Source organism: Hippoglossus hippoglossus, chromosome 4 (assembly GCF_009819705.1).
Source record: "Hippoglossus hippoglossus isolate fHipHip1 chromosome 4, fHipHip1.pri, whole genome shotgun sequence".
In the NCBI taxonomy this organism is placed as follows: Eukaryota; Metazoa; Chordata; class Actinopteri; order Pleuronectiformes; family Pleuronectidae; genus Hippoglossus; species Hippoglossus hippoglossus.
In genome coordinates, this window is record NC_047154.1 from 4,747,273 (window position 1) to 4,769,558 (window position 22,286).

Below are 22,286 nucleotides of genomic sequence, written 5' to 3' on the forward strand. Positions count from 1 at the left end.
AAGTCAGTTTGATCCACATGCCCTAAACATACACTCTCAGGACATGAATAACACAATAAGACAAACATGTTGAAATGAAGAGTTCAGTAAAAATAGTCTTTCTTTGAATTTACTGATGTTTCAGTAACTTTGTTCAGATAGAAAATTGCTGACATTTTAATATACAGTCTGACTCTGACATTATTACACGTTACAACCATGTCTTCAACAATCCATCAAACAAGCAGGTGATCCCAGTTCTTTTTCAAATGAAAATCTGCGAGAAATGTTTCATAAGTTTGACAGAAATGATAGTCAGTGATTTTAATGCTTCAGAGCTGGGTTTGAGTTTCCCTCTGTGGGATGAGGAGGTGTTTGCCCAGAGGCTCGGGGCAGAAGGAGCCTTCTTTGTACACCAGCCGTCCTCTGAGGATAGTCGCACACACCACTCCATGCAGTGTGGTGCCAAGGTAAGGAGTTGTCTGCACAGACACCATCAGCTCGTCAACAATCTGCGCTCGCTCCATCGTACTGTTCATGAAATGTGTCCTCGTGTTTTTACTCACCTTGTTTTTATGGTGTATACCTGCTTCTTGAATCTGTGAAGTACAACAGACGATGAAACAAAGCTGATTCACGATTAGGGGATTGTTAAAGTTAAGGACTCGTTCTTACCTCAAATTCTCTGTCTGGGTCCCATATAACCAAGTCGGCATCATAGCCGGGGCTCAGGCTGCCTTTCTGGCTGTCAAGACTGCACAGCTGGGCTGTTCTGTGGCTGAGAAGCCTCGTAACATCACACAGCTGGAAGCCTCTCTTTCTGGCTGAACTCCAGAACAGAGGCAAACCTGGTAAACATGTTGACAACGATAAACAATCCCGTAAATACTTGTCTTAACACCAGTCAAATATGACAAGCTTTATGTAGTTCTCACAAGTTCTTACAAGTACAATCATGCCAGGTACTGTCATTATTCTAATCTGTACTTCACTGTTTAAGTGTTGCTCCTGTCCACTCACTGTGTCAGAACAGTAAATGACCGTTGCCCTCTACACCGGCACACAGCTCTTGTTTACCTCCCTGCAAACTTTGCCCAGTGTGGGTGATTATACAACAGATTATAGGGGAGGACGGAAGGAGCGAACACGTAATCCCCCCTAAAATGTGCATATATTATTCCTGTAATACTTCACAGAACTGTCCTGTTTTGTGGGTGTTTGCTTGTGTCGCCTTCAGCTGAGCAGCAGAGAGGATTTGTCAAGTGGAGACAAATCCTGGCTCTGCTCCACAGACAGTGATTATCATGGCTGTCATGGCTCTGTGACAGCATCCGTGCAGACCTCGCATTGATGCCAGAGCATTTTTAGATCTGCAGCCTAAAGCTGGAGATTGGTACAGTAAAACTGTAAAATTTGTAAACATAACCTAGTAAGCAGTATCACCTTACATCTAATTACTAATGTGTGTCATGACACTCTCCATTAGGAGTGAAAAAACGTAAAGAATTATTCAGAAAACATGGGACACTAATGCGCCAAAGCTGCTGAGGTAGCGCAGGTCGTCTAATAACCAGAGGGTCGGTGATTCGATCCCCGGCACCGCTAGTCGGCACTCCAAAGTGTCCTTGGGATAAATATGTACGTGAATGGGTGAATCTAACTCATACTGTAAAGCTCTTTGAGTGCTTGATTAAACTGGAAATGTGCAATAATGATGTTGCATCAAACATGGGCTAGTTAAAAGTTGTGTTAAGAAGGTTAATTTAAAAAATCAAAAATAAATTTGACACACCACTCAGCCTTTGTAGCTTTAAAAACAGCAACATTTTTCTTAGCTGCATAAGACTTAACTGCAGTTACTTAATGGACTAATGCTAAATTGGATTTAGGTTAGCTAATGAACAAGCACTGATGATTGACCAAAGATACTATTTATTTACATCTGCAGTAGCCTATATTTGATTTAGTAGTACCAATCAGCATGCATCATTTTATGGCCTGCACCCGGTGTCTATGCGACGACCCCACCTCTTTTTCTGCTGTGCTGTTTGCTCGTCTTTATGCTGCAGTGCACACTGAGACCTTCAGGGAGCTGAATGTCCCATACGCTGAACACATTTTGAAGTTGGGCACCCTGGAAAATAGCTGATCCAGATTTGGTCAAGATTGAGGGTAATAGGTGCGATAACAAATTGCAGTCCCGAGTCAATGGACTATATTTAGATCTAATGTTATGTTGCATTGAGTTTTACATTAACCGTCATATTAGAACTGCAACTTTGCAACTGCACCCTCAGGGAAAGAAATATTAAGTGTGTCTGTCACTAGTCTCTAGTTAGCTCCACCAAGGAGGTGATGTTTTCGCCCGTGTCCATTTGATGGTTGGTTGGTTTGTATGTTTGTAGGAAGGACAACACAACTAAAGGCTGGGTTATGAAACCTGATGGAAGGATGGAGTATGGATCAGGGAAGAACCCACTAAATGTTTGGTGAGGATCTGGATCAGGGCGCAGATCCAGGATTCTTGTCACTTTCTTTAACATTGACAGACAAGGTATTTTTTTACATTTTCACTGTTATCAAAAAAAACAGGCACGTTAAGGGTACTGATATCTATGAGTGTGTGACATTTGGTGCAGCTTGTTTGACTTTAATGGGACTGTTGGGCCTTGTCAGTGGAATAAGAGTCATTCTAGTTACCAAATTGCAGTGAAGAAATTCCTCCCCAGGCCTGAGTGAAGTCTCCACTGTCCAGCTTCTTCAGATCAGGGGTGCAGGGAGAGTGATCAGACACCACCATGTCAATCTGCCCAGCTTTCAGTGCTGACCATAACTGCTCCTGAAGGGACACAGTCGATCTATCAATCAATCGATCGGTGAAAATACAGTAGTCATACTGTCATCTACTCTGCATCCTGTTCCATTTACCTGGTTCTCTGATCCTCTGATGGGAGGACAGCACTTGAACTGCGTGGCCCCTGCAGGTATGTTCTCAGCACACAGGCTGAGGTAGTGGTGGGTCGTCTCCACCGTCAGCGGGGCCCCGGCCAGCCGCGCCGCCTGGATCAGTTTCAGACACTTTGCAGAGGACAAATGAACAATATGGCACCGCACCCTGGGGCAGAGAAAGGTAGTTGACGGACGCAACCAAATCCTATCCAGAGTGAGCTGCTGTTGTGTTGTGGATATTTATCAACATGCTGGTGTTCTTACTGGTACTGCAGGCAGAGTTCTGTGACAGTGCGAATGGCCTCTATCTCCATGACATCTGGCCTGGACTGGAGAAAAGTGGAGTACTGACAAGGGTCTAATATGGAAAAAGGTTTGGAGGATGTGAGTATGTGTGACTGAAAACAAATTGTGTGAGTAATGTATCAGTACTGTGGTACTGTATTATAAACCTTAATTTTAGATACCTTAATGAAAGATACAGCTAATCCAATTTTCTGACTATTCTACCTGGATAAAACTGTAAAGCCACACTTTTTACGTTGTGTAGATTTTCTCTTAAAGGGTCAGTTCACCAAATCACAAAAACACATTAGCAATTTCCCCTATCTAACCATGTGGATGGTTTATCACCTCCACTGTCAACAGTGAAAACTACCACCAGATTTGATTATGAATTCATTTCCTGTCACAGTGACAATATCATCCCAGTATTGGTATTGATCCATTGGCCAAACATAAACCTTAGATTAAAAGTAACACACACTTATACATGACTGTTGTGTCATCAGTTGTGATGTATATAACCCTCTTTGACAAGGAGGGTAATTTGGATAAAAATTTTAAATATAATGTAAATTTGTTTGGAAAATATTTTGATGATGACTAAATGACATTGAATGAGAATGGGATTTTTTTTGTTCCTGTCGCTGCGTAGTATTACAAGTGCATGTAACTGTCTTTTTACAATGTTATTAATGTTATTATTATTCCAAATAACCATTAGAAAATACAAATATATATTGAAAACTGCATTTGACCAAACATAAGCTGGGTTTGTTTAGTCTTAATTTCAATGAAAGGATGATTTTGTAGAAAAAAATACGATTTTGCTTTCCACCATTGTGCATTGTTGCAGTATGGCAACAATTTATCAGCAACCCCCTTTAATTTTTCGATACATATTTCCATTATTTAAGCACGTTTAAATAATAAAAACACATCAAAGGATTAGCAAGCAATAACTTGTGCTAAAATATGTAGGATATGTGAAATAATTCTTACCAGCTGTCTCCTCTGTTGTTTGCTCAACATCTAACTCTGCATGAAACTGGAGGAGGAGACAAAGCAAAATATATTTCAATTAAAACACTACTATTTTATTTTTAAAATGTTCATCAAGTATAGTAGATGTTCTGGAGGTTACCAGCAGGACACTTCCTGTGCCTTGCAGCTGCTTCATGGCCGTGTGTAGATCCGAGTCAGTCACGTGGGGAAACTCCTCCACACCACTATGGATGAGGAAGCATTTGAAGCCAGCTACTCCAGCTTGGATCATGGGCCGCAGGTCAAGCTGTAAGGAGACATCTGCTGTTTGTCTTTGGTTCTAATTCAGTACAGTCTGACTGACAATGTGTTCATCTTTGTTCAAACCGTTCCACTGCATATGGCCGACCTGATTATTAGGAATTACACCTCCCCAGAAAGCCGTGTCCACAAAACACTTCCCTGTCGCCTCCCGCAGCTTCTCGTGAAAATTATCCAGAGTGGTGGTTGGAGGGACGCTATTTCTGTATGAGGTTTAAAAACAGAAAAGAAACTAAATGTTTAAACTAAAAGCATATTCAGTTTCACTCTAAGAATATCTCAGCCAATGCTTCACTGACTATTTCCTTAGATTTACAGATGAATAAAATAATGTTGTCTTCAGAAGCTATTCCCCAGCAGTTTGTTTTCTGAAATCTCTCATATAAATACGTATTTATAGCAAAGCAAAATTCAACTGCTTATATATTGTTCTAAAGATCAAAACTTTGTTTTGCGTATCTTCCCAGAGACACTAAAGCTAAAAGCTAAAGAGCAACAACAAATACACTCCAGCTTAGTGAAACCAGTAGTTGCATTAAATACTTTTATTAATAAAAATAGTAATAATAAATTAATACACTTAATAAAGATATACTATGCTAATGTTCATATCCTTTTTAAACTATATAAAGAAGGATAATATTTTCAGAAAATTGACTCTTAGATTCACATTATACTGTCATGTGTACAAACCTGTATTACTGCCACTTAGATATTTGCCTGAAGAAACTTTAAAACCTGTATTTCACAATCTGTTTACCCTGCTGCCTTCAACTTCAACTATAACCTTCCCTTAGTCAAACAGTGGGTTCCTGTGAGGATTATCAGTCACCTATGTCACAATCATCCAAGAAAAAATGACTGAAGGGCAATTAGACATTTCACCCTCCATCAAAATAACTGAGGAAGCGTCTGGGATGAAAGGGGAAAGTCCAGTTGCCCTGGAGTCAACTGTTCTTGGATGGGCACTGATCGATGTTAGGGGGCAGTGGAGGGAGTCTCCAACTTACAGGGGCATGTCTACAATGGTGGTCACCCCTCCAGCTGCAGCAGCCCTGGTGGCTGTCCAGAAACCCTCCCAGGAGGTGCGTCCTGGTTCATTCACATGGACATGGCTGTCCACAATGCCGGGCATCACCACACTGTCCCCGACGTCAAGCACCTGCAATCACAGATGAGAACAGATAGCATCTCTTTTAACATCAAACACCTCTTCAATACATTTGGATTCCAGGAGGAGGATCAGTGTGAGTCAGCTTACCTCACATCCAACATCTGCAGAGGAGTTGATGTCAGAGAGGATTTGATGAATTCTTCCATCCTTTATGAGGACAACAGCAGGACAGACATGGTCTCCTATCAGGACCCTCTGGCTCCTCACAGCAGTCACAGTAGAACCCAGCTCCATGTCTGCTTCTACTGACTGGGAATGAAAGTCTCTGTCTCTACACTGTGATACACCCTTGGCAGATGAGTGGCCTGCAGCTCCCACCACCCCTCACGGTCCAGTTCAAAGTTTGAAGCCTCTGTTGACTCTCTCTCTCTCTCTCTCTCTCTCTCTCTCTCTCTCTCTCTCTCTCTCTCTCTCTAACCAGTCTTGTGATGTCACAGGCACGTGTGATGACAATTATCATTTCTGATCGAGCAGAACGCAGAAATAACACTGCACACAGCGCAGAGGTTCACTCAGAATCTCAGCATCGATGCAGACTCCCTATTGGACAATTTCCTGACCCACTTTCTCTCCTCGCTCACCGTGTGGGATGCATAGGGTGTGACGTGGTGAGCGCGACTCTCCCGTGAACGCGCAAACGGGGTGGAGCCGTGTGTGTGCGCCCGTGTGTGTGCGTGTGTGTGCGCCCGTGTGTGCGCCCGTGTGTGTGTGTGTGTGTGTGGCCTCCTCCTCAGGGGAATACGGTTTGGATCTGCTTCTGCCTCATGGATGCAGAGTGGGGACCTGCTGAGATGCAATAAGATGTTGGAGACTAAGAAGGAGAGAACACCAGAGAATAACTGTGTGTGGAATGAAGACCAGGTAACAACATCCAATCACAAGTGGTCGATGCTACGATACAGACGTGAATGCGCCTGAATGCGTCCTGATGACTGCTCACTCCGGATCAGTTTTAACCCTCGTCCATAATAACACACCTGAAAATGCATTTCACATGACCGCTCACTCAGGCAGATGACTTTGTATAATGATGAGGCACTGTACTGAAACACAATCAATACATTTTATTTACACACTGTAACAGAGAACGATTATTCAAGGTATTTAAATGAAACAAGCAATATCAACAGTTTAAAAAAAAACATTAAGTAAAAATATTACACAGTATTAAAAACATTAAATGTATAAAAATGTTTTAAAATGTAGCAAAAAAAGAGTTAATAAAATATTTAAAATATTGAAAGGTAGTACAATGTAGATTAAAATAGAAAAACACCAATAAATAAATAAATATACAAATAATTCAGTCCTCCACTTTTGGACGGAAGCAGCTTGTGAGGCTTGAGAAGAATTTTCAGATTCTTCTCAGCAGCTTTCTCTTGCCGCCAGAGGAGGCTGTGGCTGCAGCGGTGACGTCTACAGCCTCGTCAGAACTCCAGGAGACTTCACGTGTGTGATGGAAGACTGACGACCAGGTGGTGTCTGTGTACACTATTGTCAGGTCAGAACACCAGGAGAGTTCACCTGGTGAGTTCAATGAAGAACTGCTGGCTTCACTTGCCAGCAGGGAGCAGGTGGTCCTGCGGCTGGCCCAGCACTGTAACCATGCACTTCATCTGCAGATAGAATACACATTATGAGAATCACATCTGCTTACATTCTCTATAAATATGAAAAATAGATAAAAATCCATTTGGTTAGATGATATATACCATTTGGTATTTACAGTCTATGGGGAACAGGTTTTGAGCCAGGTACAGGAACGCCAGTACAACCCCAACCCCCCACACATCGATGGCCTCTGTGATTGGAAGACCAAGTGATACTTCTGGAGCCCTGAGAAGGAAAGACATGAGCCAAAGATGAAAAACCTGTGCAGGATGAACTCACCTGTACCCATACGGCTGGATCTCCATCCCCAGCTCGACTTGGGACGCCATCATGGCGCAGCCAAAGTCAATCAGCTTCACCCTGAGTGGCTGATCCTGCATGTTGACGAACATAACGTTGTCCAGTTTGATGTCCGCGTGCAGGACGCCAAGACCCTTCAGGGCATCCAAGGCCACCAAGAGCTGCAGGGACAGAAAGAATACACAACATGTGCTGTTGTTGGTTGTTAGGTTAAAGTTTTGGGGATCTCTCTAACAAAAGGGTATTGGTTTCATGGTGCATTGACTGCGGCTACATACCTGCTTGGCAGCTGGGCGGATCTTATGTAGAGGAAGGTGCTCCCACTCTCGCTGCTCTAGCAGGTCATAGAGATTCATTTCCAGCCTCTCGAACACTGTTCCATGTGCTGAAATTGTTCATGGAATTTGACCATGTTGGTGCGATCCGAATCCAGGTCACTGATGAGTTTCAACATGGATACCTGGAGAGAAAAGAGGAAGCATGATAAGACAAGACTATCAACAGTTTGTGATCAGCTACATGTTCTGATGGAGCAGACAACACTTGAGCACAGGAAAATAAACAAAGAATTCAGTCTCATACCTCATGCTCAGGGTCCTGGGCCAACTCTGTGTCCTTCTTCAGGATTTTCACAGCCACGTTCTGTTTGGTCCTGAGATTCATGGACGCGACGATTTTGCCAAAGCTGCATTCCCCTATAAAGTCCAGGTCTGAATAGGAGGAAGAGCTGCCGTGAAGCGACTCGCCAGCCTGAACGTCAGGTGCTGTAGGTGCAACTGTGGAGAGAGAGGGTGGAGACCAAATATGTGACGTGGGTGTTTCAGTGTGAGAGATTCATTCAGTCAATGCAATATGAACAAACGCACAACAGGAGTCACATGTCTTTGTATTTCTGTGGCTGTAATTTTAAGACCATGTGAAGACAAAAAATATCACCAACAATTATTAGGTACGTTACACCAACTCATTCTGATTGAATAATATTGGATTGTTGATTTGTTTCCGATTCAGACTTTGAAAAAGAAAAGAGTGAAACTTATGTTGTCTCTGTGTTTTCAGGAACAGGTCTAGAAGACTGACAGCTACAAGGAGAGGGTCAAGAAGGAGAAAGAGGAGAAGAAAGAAAGGAAGAAGAGCGAGAAGGAGGAGAAGATGGAGAAGAAAGAAAGGAAGGAGGAGAAGATGGAGAAGAAAGAAAGGAAGAAGGAGGAGAAGATGAAAAAGAAAGAAAGGAAGAAGAGAGAGAAGGAGGAGAATGAGGGGACGACGAGGAGGAGGTTCCCCTGTTTTCTCTTCAACTTCAAACCCTCCTAATCTCCTCTCCCATCCTTTCTCTCCCTCTGCCCTGTCAATCATCCCCTCATCCCAGCTCCCCCCACTACCTTACACCTTAACCCCCTCCCCTCCTCACCCTCTTCCCTCCCCTCCCCTCCTCCCTTTTCAGGGCCAAGAAGTCCTGCTTAGTGCAGCTGCCCATCCAGGTGGTGATGCTCCCACTCAAGATGCTCTCGATAGTGCAGGTGTAAACGTTCCTGAGCATCTTGAGGGGGAGCTGAAAGTCTCTCAGGCGTCTGAGGTGGAACGTACTTTAATGTACTTTACTTAAGTAGATTTATTTTCTGGTGTTTCTTACTTTTACTCAACTACATATATCAGCAGATATCTGTACTTTCTACTCCACTATGCATTTTGTGACATGTTCACACTGTTATATATTTCTAAAAACTAAAGGAGAATTGATCCAATCAGAGCAGGCAGTTTTAGATTAGACCCCGCCTCCTGCAGCAGCTTCATCACCGGGGAAGAAGAAGCTCATGACATAGATTAACAGAAGGCTGAGAGATTAAGTTATGAATTCATATATGACAATACAAGAGTCTGTATTATTCCTGTATTAAACAAAATATATATTATGAACAGTTGATGATGTACTATTTTTAATACTTTAGCCTGAGTATATTTTAAAGCAAGTACTTAAACAATTTAAGTAAAACCTGTGAGTACTTCCTCCACTTAGGTTAAAAGCTGGTCTGTTACACTGTACAACAGTGTAACTTTTCCAGTTGTAAAAGGTCCCCTGTCTTTTCTGCTGTGCACTTTATTGTCCATCATACAGTTTCACAGCCAGTCAAAAATTAGACTATTTAGTAGATCTTTGATTGAACTCTTAAACTCGTCATATGTCTTCATTGCTGTTTGTCTGTCTGTTTGCAGGATCACACAAAACTGAACTGGTTTTCTTGAAACCTGGTGTAAGGCTGGGGTTGGGACCAAGGAAGAACCCATTCACTTTTGTGACTGATTCCATCAAGGGGATCCAGGTATTTTTCTTTAACATTGCATACTTTTTGTAAAGTTCTCAACAAATAAGGCACAAATCCTTCTGAAAAATCCAGAGTGCTAACAAGCTTCTCTATGAACAGGTGTGATTGTAAGCAGTTTGCAAAAAATATATATACAGACCTGGAAAAAGATTTAAAGAGACCACTGCAAGATTATCAATTCCTCTGGTTTTATTATTAATAGTAATGGTAAAATTAAATGAACATTTACTGATAACATTTGTGCCAAATTCCAAATTCAACAGACGCTGGAATTAAATGGCTGCCATGTATGTAGAGATGCAGAATTAAGACCAATCTGGATTGCAGGTCTCTTAATATTTTCCAGAGCTGTATGATCTCATCTATTTACAATAAGTTGACAATCAGCTATTGAACAGAACCGTGTTATAATATGACTGTTCTGTCATGTGGACGTTGAAAAATATCCAACATGCACATGATTTGTTCCATTGTATCTGTCAGGGTTTGTGAAGAGAGCAGGTGGACCCAAATAGTCAGAGCGAGGCAGAAGGCAGATCCAATTAAACAAAAAATAGCACAAACAAGGAGCAGGCCCAGGAAGAAACAAAAGGCAAAACTCAAACAGACGACTCGAAAAAAGACAGATCTGAGGAGTTGACTTAAATACAAACTGAACTGTGGCTGCAGGCTGCTCCGGCTGTGCGTCGGTTGGCTGGAGCCTGTGGGTGAGGATGGGTGAGGATGTGAGGAGGAGGAGGAGGAGGAGGATGGGAGGGGTGAGCTTGACTGATGGAGGCTGACAGGATGCAGCTTCGCCTCAGCGGGCTTCTCCTCCCTCCATCCTGCCGGCACGATGCGCTGTGCGTTATGACGCCAGGCCGTTCGACGAGCGCATTACGTGGGGCAGGCGGAGCAGCCTGGATGCTCGCTCTGTGTTATGTAATGTAATGCATCGGATGCTGCAAAGGGACGGATGGCTGATCTACTAACGACCGACGGTGTGTTGGTTTGTGAGTGACCTCAGCAAGAAGCGAACAATGCTGATAGTGCGTCGGTGTTGCAGAGTGACTGAGTCCGTCTGGACACCGCTGGCCTCTCCCTGAGGCGCACAGACGGCTGGGATCTGCAGAAGCTGCTTTTTTTAATTCTCCGGCCGAACCAGAGGCGCGTCCCTGTTTCAATCCGTGTCCCCTGTCTGTGGAAATAAACCAATGCGGGTTGGTTTCGGAGACGCATCCACATCATATTTATTTCTCCATCGCAGGGGAGTGATCCCGCAGCCTCTCAGCGGTGGTATAAACAATGGCGGGTCCCGAGCAGCAGCAGCAGCAGCAGCAGGTGGAGGAGAAGGCAGAGTACATAGATGATGCTGAGATGGCTCTGCAAGGAATCAACATGCTGCTCAACAACGGATTCAAGGAGAGCGACGAGCTCTTCAGGAGATACAGGTGAGATTATCTTTGATTTCTTATCAGACGATATGTTTAATGCATTGATCTGTAATTGCACAAGGACTAATAATCTCCAAGAAAAATGCTGCAAGTGGCTAACACATTGGATGTAACTCAGGGTACAGCATGTACTGACTGAACCAATGGCTTCATACATATATCATCATAACAATATAATCCAAATGAATGATTGGGTTTTGCTTTGGGAGGCTATTGATCAGTGAGTGAGGGTCTGTGGCCCCCGGGTGTCATTCCTGCCTGGGATTCCCTGAAGCTTCCCCCTGACACAGACCACCTCCAACTGAGCATCTGGCATTTTCATTCTCATAAGGTCACAGGACTCTAAGATTGATTGATTTTGTATTATTATTCAGGCATCATCACACATTGTACAAGTATAATCAATATAGACATTCTAAACATCCATTACATTATATATTGACTCAAAAGATGACGCAAATGGTTATATATATATATATCTATATATATCTGTCTATATTCTTATTAAACTAAGCTCCCCTCCATTATTCATCAACAGCAACGATAAAAACGGTGCACATCTAGGCTTGAGCATGTGACCAGCATGTGGATTATTTTATCTCTATCTATAAGCCACTTGTTTTTAAGAAATGTCTCTCCTCCACGTCAACAGAACGTCATTGACATCAGTCATGAAGTGTTTGCTCTGTTCCCGAGAAGGAAAAGTTATGTGTTGCCCCCTTAAGTTCCCCTCAAGATTCTGTGCTGGAAATGACTCACTCAATACATGCAGACACAAATGGGCACAAAACACTGAAGGGTTAAAGGAAAATGGATTGTGTCAGTCAGGTGTCTCGTAGAAACAAAGTTTACATATTGCTTATGTAGCATTTTTGGAGGTCAAGAATTTCGAACCAATTGATCCAAGTCCCTGATCAGACTGATCTGTCCGACACAAATAACTTAACATGCATTGTGCATTTGAGACTGGAATTTTCCGACCTGCTGGCGCCAGGAAGGCACCTACACCAGAGACAAGAGGATCTGTATCTGTACATGATTATGAATACGTGTACTAAAATGATAACTAAAGTCTCAAACACATTTTAAAGCTACAATTCATACTCCTGAGACAGAGCGTTGCTAAGGCTTCTGTATTGCACGGCCACGAGTGAGATGTTATTGTGATTATAATTTTCAACAATTCTTTGTGTCTGCTTCGTTTTGTGGTTGTTTCTTCTCTCTCTAGGAGCCAGAGCCCACTGATGAGCTTCGGGGCCAGTTTCGTCAGTTTCCTGGTGAGTTTCCTCTCAGCTGGTGATGAAATGATCAAATAGATAAAACCTCCAATGAGTGTTAAGAAATGGTAAAACAGCTATTAATATAATTGATTCAGCAGGAGAGCCCATATGGTCACGGTTAAGTTTTTACCCTCCAGGAAAACCACGTTCGGTGGTATCAAGTCCTGAAATGAGCCAACGTGTCAAACTGACTGCATCATTGTCACCACTGGCATCCTCTCCTGTGCTTTTTCCATCCATTAACATAATGGATGCATCTTCCTCTCAAGATCAGTACTGCTCTTGCAGGGAAGCACATTACTATAATGCTGCGCCCATCACTGATGAGCGAGGGAGAGTTTTCAAACACACACACACACACACACACACACATACACACACACACACACACACACACACACACATAGCTGTCGCTGGCCCTCGTGTCGACACAAACCATATGAAGGCAAAGATGATGTCATCCACATGCTAAATAGCCCTGAAGGCAGTGGGGGTGGGGACTTCTGACCATCATGGCAAGCCTTCATATGTGGACAGTCATAATTAAATGTAGAACAGCTAATATTGTACGTGGGTGAAACCATAGGGCCTGTCTCTAATATTGACAAAAATATACAATATATTATAAAGTATTTCCTCCTTCCTTCATGTGTGATTTTTTATCACATCAAAGATTTTGGGATTCTGATCCCAAACACTCAGCTGTATAGATGTCACCGTGTTTCTCCATTCATTGTTTCACAGAAAGAGCCCTTTGTCCTCGTCTGCTTGTTAAGACTCTTGCATAACACTCCTTCACTCTTATTACAGGATTGTAATCCAGCTAAAGCGTAGATTTACACTGTGAAACGAGACAATCCAATATCAGACTAATAAGACATTACAATGTTTTTATCCACCATGTAAGACCGTGTGTAAGGATTTCATGCTGCATTTCACTGCAGAATGCCATGATGACATTTGAGGAGGAGAAGATGCAGACGGCCTGTGATGACCTGAGGACTACTGAGAAACTGTGTGAGAGCGACAGCGCCGGAGTGATAGAGACAATCAGAAACAAGATAAAGAAGAGCGTGAGTGCAAAACTGTGCATGAACGACACAGAATACAATTTCACTAAAGCTGCTTTCAGACATGCACTGAACTCCCAATAATAGTTATGTAAGCTGAAAGTGGCTGTATGTGAGTTCGCAAATGTCCAAGTGGGAGCCTCCAGACTTTAGTCCCCCGGTTAAAAACTGCTGAGTATGTCCGAATGAGCCGATGCACATCAGGAGATCCTCTGTCGGGTTCACCACAAGCGAGTGGGTTTTCATAACGTTTCTAACACGTGTCGGTAACACGTGTAAAATTTAAAAAATAAAACAAATATCTACACACGTAGAAGACACCGACAAAGATGTCAAGAGAGTTTTTGGGATAAGGGTCAATGCCAGTATTGATGTGCGGCAAACAAAAACACGTGATCTCTGCAGCAGAATCAATACGTTACATCCTGCCTCTGCCTGCTGCTCCCCCCCTTACCTGAACACTGGAGATTTCTGTGTTGTTGTGAATACGTCTGAGCAGAGAGTCTCCTACTGCGTTCTTCATAGGTTAAAGGTAAACTACGGACCAAGTCCAAGCACAATTGTATTCTCAGAAGTTCATGTCTGAAAACGGCTTAAGTTTCTGTGAACAAACTAGTTTCAATTACTGCAGACATCTGCTAATATCACAGCCAGAGCAGGCTACAGTACTGATAACAATGTTTACGTGGTGGGCATCAGGTCTAATGATGCAGGCAGCAGTGAGATCATGCCAAACCTACTCACAGATTGAATTAGTACTTCTGTGAAATGTAATCAACAAACTGAATGAGCAGTGTGGGGGCTGTCTAGCAGCTCTCGGGAGGAACTTCCTGTTCCTCTGGCGAGCAGCCAGTGGGGAAACAAGTTGCAGGGTGCATACAGATTAATGAATCTGTGTGTGTGTGTGTGTGTGTGTGTGTGTGTGTGTGTGTGTGTGTGTGTGTGTGTGTGTGTGTGTGTGTGTGTGTGTGTGTGTGTGTGTGTGTGTGTGTGTGTGTGTGTGTGTGTGTGTGTGTGTGTGTGTGTGTGTGTTACAGATGGACTCTCAAAGGTCAGGTGTTGTTGTGGTGGACCGCCTTCAGAGACAGATCATCGTTGCTGACTGTCAGGTGTACCTCGCAGTGCTCTCCTTTGTCAAACAGGAACTTTCTGGTAATTCAAAAGAACCGGCAAAATGTGTGTCTCTCATGGTAATCAGTATTTGGAGCACTGTGTCACCATGGTGACGTCTGTATGCATGTACTCACACCTGATGAACACTATGACAACTAATATAGAAAGTGAAGAGCAGATTAGATAATTGGGAGGATCTCTACAAATGTAAATAAGGAATAACTTTAATCTCGTGAAATTACTATACCTCTGTTATGAATTCTTATTTTTACTTTAGAATTGGTATTTGCAGATACTTCAAATATGAAAGGGACACTCAAGTGATTGAGAATTGCATTATCATAAAGGTGTTTGATTTACAGGAGACATATTCAAAAAAGAGAAATGGTCCAAATGGAAGAAACAGAGGCCCGAAATATTTACTTTAAACACTTTATTCTTATATTTTATGTCCTTCGCTTTAAAAATGCAAGATCCTACAATTCCCATAATGCAACCAATAGCAGGTTTCGCTAGACCCTCCACTATGACATCACCAGGGTTTTTGTCAGATATAAGGAAGCTTTCTCAAACGCCACCAAAGACAAAATATAAGAGTTTTCCCAGGCTGAGTCAAACTCCCTGTTATGATTTAAGTTATCTGGAGTTGTAATTATTTAATCAATGAAGTGCTGAAACTATTGCCTAGTTAATTAATCAATTGAAGTGACAGAATTCATTATTTTAACTATTAATCACTCATGTTTTTAGTTGTGTCTAATTGTTATTTGAATATTTTTAGTTTGATCTGTTGTTCAGATGCATCATGCAAATATAAGTATTGCTAATAATCATTTGTTGCTTAATGAATTATTGTAAATTATGGATTTTTCTTGAATGTATCTAGTTGCTTATTTCCATTAACAGCCTACATCAAAGGAGGCTGGATTCTTCGTAAGGCTTGGAAAATGTACAACAAGTGCCACAGTGACATCAGCCAGCTGCAGGAGACCTGTCAGCGCAGGTCCTCTGTCACCCAGGACTCCCTGTCAGCAGACAACGCCAACCACAACGCCCCGTTGGAGAACGGCGTGACGCCCGAGGCCCTGGACCGACTCAAGGGCTCCGTCAGCTTCGGCTACGGCCTTTTCCATTTGTGCATCTCAATGGTGCCGCCACACCTGCTCAAGATTATCAACCTTCTGGGTTTTCCCGGGGACAGACTCCAGGGCCTCTCCTCCCTAATGTATGCGAGCGAGAGCAAGGACATGAAGGCGCCGCTGGCTACGTGAGTGGGCTCAACCAATATCATTTCATAGCATTGCCATTTTTAATGCTCTCCTTTATTGCATATGATGATAACATATGTCTCATATTTTGCATATATTTCTTCTTGTCCTAAATTCAAATGCTATTTGAAACTGGAGTATTTCAGCTGACAGAAAAGTAAAAAAATCGAAAACTATTGTTGATTTAACAGTTTAAAGCTGCTCTTATAAATAATTGCATCAAATGTCTTCATTTTTTTAAGGTGTCACATAGATGGCCATCTCATGACTCTGCAGCATTTTAATGTCTTTCAGCAAATAGTTTTGGTTTTTGGGCCTGCAACTTGACAGGTTTGGTTAACCCACTAAGTATCTGTCCATCACTGAAAGAAGACAAAGATAGCAACCAGCTGTAGTGAAGCGTTTCACAGCAGAAGAGACAGCTATTTCTTATCAGGAGCTGGACACCAAAACAGAGAAACAATCGGGTGTATACAGTATATTGTAGTTACATTAATTAATGAATGTGTAAGTAGGGAACACCATGACATAATCTTCGAGTATAAGGTGATAATATGTTCTTTACAACTTTTGGTGCTGCCACCAAGTAGCAGAAATCTTTTGATGCAGCTTTAAAATAATATTTATCTTTTGTCCTTTGTAGGTTTCATGATGGTCAGTGGTCTTTCGTTTGTGACCCTAAAAAATATAAATAGTTTGATGAGCTAATTACCCCTCACCTCACCCACCCCTTCCAAACATGAAAGAGAACCTGTGCTAGCCTTCAGTTGTCATAAAAACTCAAAAGGTGTTTAGTTTGTCCAGTCTGGGCTACTGTAAAAAACATGGCGGCCTCGGTAGAGAGGAGCCGCTCCTGGTGTAAATATAAAGGCCAATTCTAGGGTAAAGAAAACAACAATTTGTACAATTTAGATGAAACACACTAGTGAAAACATCACTAGCATTATTTTATATTAAATTTCTAACAATAGTCCCTCTCACTTAAATCTTACACACTGAACCTGAAAAAAAAAAATAGAATAAAGAAATATGAAATCAAATCCCTTACACTCTCCCATTGCTATCCATGATACTTAGGGCCTTGTGCAGAGCATTATCTTAACGTTTTGCATTATCTTAAATAACACTCTCCTTTATTGTGTATGAAGACTACATATGTCGCATATTTAGCATAAATTCAATTTGAAACTATAGTAATTCAGCAGACAGAAAACCCACATGGTTGCTGTCCTAGAGTTTTCAATCATATGAGTTCATCTTCATCAGCAGATTGTCGTTCTTTCTTGATGTTGAAAGTGAAAGTCGACTAAATAATGTCAAAGCAAAGCTCATTCAGTAGCAGTGCAGGAGCTTTGCAATGTGGGAAAGAATCAACAAAGTGCTTTTAAGAAAGGTAAATTCCATGACCACTGGGAAAACTCAATCTGCTATTGAAGTATGAGCTTTTAAATGAAACCTCAGTTATAATGGTTTGTTTACCTGTGCATCAGTTGTATGTGAACCAACATGTCAGTGCCCTTTTCATCTGTCGTATCATGAGCATGTTTACTTTACCTACATGTTCAGGTTAACACACAATAATGTTGAGATTCAAGTTTAGTCTAAGAAGACTCTGCTGTTGTGTTGCTCAGGTTGGCCCTCCTGTGGTACCACACGGTAGTGCTTCCTTTCTTCGCTCTGGATGGCTCTGACACACATGCAGGGCTAATGGAGGCCAAGGCTATTCTGCAGAGAAAGTCGGTGGTTTACCCCAACTCATCGCTCTTCATGTTCTTTAAGGGACGGGTTCAGAGGCTAGAGGTATGAACCTTAGATTCAGGGCGGATAATATTATAATTAGCCTAATGATCAATGTTGACTGTAGCCTTTGACAGAGTTCAGGCTTTGATAGTCTAGTCTGTGATGCTGAGTAAAGACATAAGTTGGCAAGTATAAATATATATATAATATTTATTTTTATTTTTATTTATTTATTATATATATATATATATTATATTTATTTTTATTTTTATTTTTATTTTTATTTTTATTTTTATTTTTATTATATTTATATATATATATAATATATGGCATGTTAGACAAATAATTCTAAAGAAAAATCTAAAAAGAATCATCATCTATCAGTTAAGCAACTCCTGTTCAAACATAATATAATTAATATACATGACAGATGGTTCATCACTCATCAACATTTGATCAACCAGCTACTCATCTAGATGCGTGTCTAACTGTCACCTGTTGGTGTCTGTGTTCTCTCCCGTGTCCCCAGTGCCAAATCAACAGTGCTTTGGCCTGTTTCCATGATGCTTTAGAGCTTGCATCAGACCAAAGAGAGATCCAGCATGTGTGTCTCTATGAGATTGGTACGTGTTTCCTCACCAGGTTAGCTGTGATATACGGGTAGGAGGTGTACAGTGCAGCAAATGATTTGTTTTGTTCTGTGTGCTTGTCATTGTGTCAGGATGGTGTAGCATGATAGAGATGAATTTTGAAGATGCGTACAGGTCGTTTGAGAGGCTGAAGAACGAGTCGCGCTGGTCACAGTGCTACTACGCTTACTTAACCGGCGGTGAGCCTCACACACACAAACGGATGCCTGCACTGTTGGAATGCTTCCAATCTGTGTCCTACAAAGTCCCTTTTGTCATTTTGCAGTGTGTCAGGGTGCTTCTGGCGACCTGGATGGAGCGAGTGGAGTTTTCAAAGATGTGCAGAAGCTCTTTAAGAGGAAAAACAACCAGATAGAGCAGTTTGCTGTCAAAAGGGTGGGTCTCCGTGCAAATGTTACCTTTTTTTTTTCCCTCTTTCACAAGCCAAAATCAAATTGTCCTTCTCTGTCGGATTTCTGCAGGCTGAGAGATTGAGAAAGACATCTCCCACCAGAGAGCTATGCATCCTTGGTGTAATCGAAGTGCTATATCTGTGGAAAGCACTTCAAAACTGCTCCTCATCTAAATTGCAGATAATGAATCAGGGTGAGTGTGACCTGCATGACTCACACCAGCATAACCACGTTAGCTGCAGTCAGATTTCGACGACTTTGATTTCATTTCTGTGTGTGATAAGATCCTCTTGCGTCTGCTCAGTGTTACAGAGTGTAGATGATGCTTCGTGCAGAGGCTTGAAACATCTCCTTCTCGGTGCCATTCACAAATGTCATGGGAATATGAGAGACGCTGTTCAGGTATCAGCCCACACGAGTAGTGAATCAGTACAGATGATCTAAACTGGTGATGTTACTCATCATGCTTTTTGTATCCATTCTCTGTGGAATCCAGTCACTCCAGTTGGCTGCTAGAGACGACTATGGACGGCAGATCAACTCATATGTTCAACCATATGCTGTCTATGAACTGGGATGTATACTCCTTGCACAACCTGAGGTCAGTCAGTTGCACATAGTGTTGGTATTTCTGTAATCAGTGCTCGTTCTAAACCAGAGTGAAGTTAGAAAACGTTGTGTTCATCCTACCTGGTTTATCTGCAGTGAAGATTTCATAGTCAATGTTTTTCATTCGTAACCTGAGATCAGCCAGCCTGTCATTATTAGCTGTCCCTAGGTCAAGGAAGGTTATTCAGGGTGACCGGGCTTTCTCCATCAGGGCCCTGAGGCTCTGGAACTTCCTGCCTGATGAGATTAGACTCGCCCACTCATTACCTATATTTAAATCACTGCTCAAAATATATTTCTATAGGAAAGCGTTTCTCACATCCGATATCTAATTCAGACACTACTGTATTATTTTAACTCCTTTATTCCTTTTATCTCACTTTTATTGCAGCCACAATTTATGTAGTTCTCAAATATGACAGCTTCTGACTCTGCTGCCTATGAGAGTAGGTATTTAGTTTAGTTTTAAAAAAGGCATAGAGGTAATGGCGTCTGATCTACTGAGTGGGCCACATGACTTTCATAGCACTGCCATACAAGCCAGTAGCCAGTCAGATTTACCTTCAGCCTCAGCGTACCCTCAGGTTCGGCTTTTAACGTTATTGCGATTAAATGGCTGAAACACCTGATGACGCCAAGGTACAGCTAAAGATTATAATTATATTATAACCTTGTTAGATAAGTGCTATACAAATAAAGTTATTATTATTATTATATGACGGAGATCAGCACCCGAGAATGTTTGTGTCAGTCCGATTCAGTGAAATGAAAATTTTTTTTATCGAAATGATCTAAATAGCAAATTTGACCAGTGGTTTGACTCAGCTGTCGACCATTGCTGTAGTTTTTCCGAGCATGTAGAAGAAGACATCTTCAACTCGTTCCACAGACTGAAGGCACACTGCACCCCCCCCCCACCACAAAGCGCTGGTTTCCTGTTATTCAATTTTTATTAATATTGGATGTATCATGTGTCCAAATCCCACTGCACTTCCCTGGGCCATTAACAGTACACATGCCAAGTGTGGAGCTGATGAGATAAACGGGGGGTTTGTAAATTGCTAGGTCGATTCATTATTGAATTCTAATGATGCTCTGTTATAACCCACTCTTTTTTTTTTTTTACTTTGCAATCCAGACAGTGGGAAAGGGAAGATCATTGCTACTTCAAGCAAAGGTAAAATCTTCACATAGTAATCATCTCCATTGAAATTTACTTTGTGTTTTTCCACATACAGTACATTAAATGTTCAAAATAAATCTCTGTCACGTTCTTAGGAGGATTTTACGAGCTACGACTTTGAGAACAGGCTTCATGTCCGCATCCACTCCGCCCTGGCCTCGTTGAGGGAGGTAGTGGCGCAGTGACTCCAGGAAGAAGCTGTGACAGCTCAGGCTGTGCTCACGGCTTTTTGAAGACACGTTTTTAAGCCATTCAAACCAACTCTTTGACATCCCCTTGAACTGGCTCCTGTGTTTGTCATTCTTATACAGATGCAGAGAAATACGCTTGTTTGTCGTCTTCCTCGTTAAACAGGCTGATATGAGGTTTCAATCTTTGTGCAGACATAGAGGGTGTTCATGCCAAACTGTGCTCTATATATAGGCCTATATATATTATACTTAACTATGCTGTAACTTGTCTTGTTGTTGACCAGCAAGCTAATTACCGATTACATCTTTAAGCATGGTTTTTTGTTTTTGCACAAACCTGGAAAACTCATGGTTCGGGACACCCAATAGTTAACTAGATGATGTTTAGTTTCAATTTAACGTTGGAGCTCATTGTTTCCCCTTCCACTTCCTGTCTGTATGCTAAGCGAGACTAAACATGTCCCTGGGCTACGTCTGAACTGGACGCACAGAGATGAAACTGAAAGAGGACAAACAAGTATATTTCCTCCTCTCTGTAACTGTTCCTTTACGTGTTTTCTGCACCCTAATGTTTAAGCTAGCTAGTTAACAATTTTCCTCTTGAACTTGTGTGTTTGGAGGATTTCAATTCCACCCGTTCAGTGAGCAATTCAGCACGTAAAAGTAACATTCTAAAGAGATCGTACCGTTCCTCCCTTAATAGTAACTTTATAAAGTAATAAAAGATTCAGATAGTAGTGTTTTCCACATTCTGTTAAAACATGCAGATGACATTTTAGAACATCTTCTCCAAATAATTCAATATAATTAATTCCTTCGCCATATCACATATCATGAAAAGGGTTAGGGAGTGTTGATCAAATACAATGTTTGATTTTATACATTCTTACAAAGGACCAGCAGTCATTTAATACATAGTGTCCTGCTCATAAAAATTTCCAAATCTGCTTGTCAATTGCAAAAGGACGTGGACACATATCACACAGGGGCCACTTATATTCACAACGGACTTTAAACAATAAACCTTGTAGTCTAATTAGAAACTGTTCACCTAAAATCACACATACTGTCGTGACAACTAGGCTGCTGTGTCACACTCAAGTAGTTGATACATGTATAGTAAATGAGAAATCACAACACTTCACAACGATGTTATATGAAAACAAACGTTGATCTGTGCACTATGCATCGTATGGCAGGGGAACAGTCGCTTTATTGAAGTCAAATGTTCCTGCGTGTCCATCTGTGCCAATACATCAAGGTATTGTACTGCGGTACATGCAGTACTGTAATGTTACCACTGACTGGTGCTGCTACATGTCAGCCTAATAAACATATATTACTAATGACTTATTTTGATAGTGTTTTAGTGATACAAGCTTTTTAATTCGTCCATAACAGTGAAGAGTTAATTTGTTACATAGCCGAAAGTT

At 41.7% G+C, this 22,286-nt stretch overlaps 2 protein-coding genes across 3 annotated transcripts; one reads left to right on the plus strand and one right to left on the minus strand.

Annotated features, from left to right (window-relative positions):
* Positions 1 to 135: 135 nt before the first annotated feature.
* zgc:103559 (uncharacterized protein LOC494056 homolog) lies at positions 136 to 6,049 on the minus strand. Of its 2 annotated transcripts, XM_034583208.1 has the most exons (12): positions 5,777 to 6,049; positions 5,526 to 5,677; positions 4,604 to 4,718; positions 4,355 to 4,501; positions 4,213 to 4,258; positions 3,193 to 3,286; positions 2,908 to 3,094; positions 2,680 to 2,818; positions 655 to 827; positions 546 to 578; positions 298 to 461; positions 136 to 264 (listed from the first exon to the last, which is right to left on the minus strand). In XM_034583208.1, the coding sequence occupies exons 1-11, from the start codon at positions 5,921 to 5,923 to the stop codon at positions 312 to 314; spliced, it is 1,383 nt and encodes a 460-aa protein (XP_034439099.1). In that variant the 5' UTR covers positions 5,924 to 6,049; the 3' UTR covers positions 136 to 264; positions 298 to 311. The 2 variants fall into 2 exon arrangements, 1 of the variants encoding a protein (XP_034439099.1); XR_004613653.1 differs by lacking the exon at positions 136 to 264 and having other exon boundaries at positions 347 to 461; positions 546 to 827; positions 5,526 to 5,679; positions 5,776 to 6,046.
* Positions 6,050 to 10,793: 4,744 nt separating this feature from the next.
* Positions 10,794 to 21,159, plus strand: ttc39c (tetratricopeptide repeat domain 39C). The gene is made up of 14 exons (XM_034583370.1): positions 10,794 to 11,354; positions 12,586 to 12,634; positions 13,582 to 13,710; positions 14,745 to 14,859; positions 15,727 to 16,087; positions 17,720 to 17,888; positions 18,358 to 18,451; positions 18,550 to 18,657; positions 18,744 to 18,853; positions 18,940 to 19,063; positions 19,175 to 19,272; positions 19,367 to 19,471; positions 20,618 to 20,656; positions 20,758 to 21,159. The coding sequence occupies exons 1-14, from the start codon at positions 11,209 to 11,211 to the stop codon at positions 20,845 to 20,847; spliced, it is 1,737 nt and encodes a 578-aa protein (XP_034439261.1). The 5' UTR covers positions 10,794 to 11,208; the 3' UTR covers positions 20,848 to 21,159.
* The last annotated feature ends 1,127 nt before the right edge of the window (positions 21,160 to 22,286 follow it).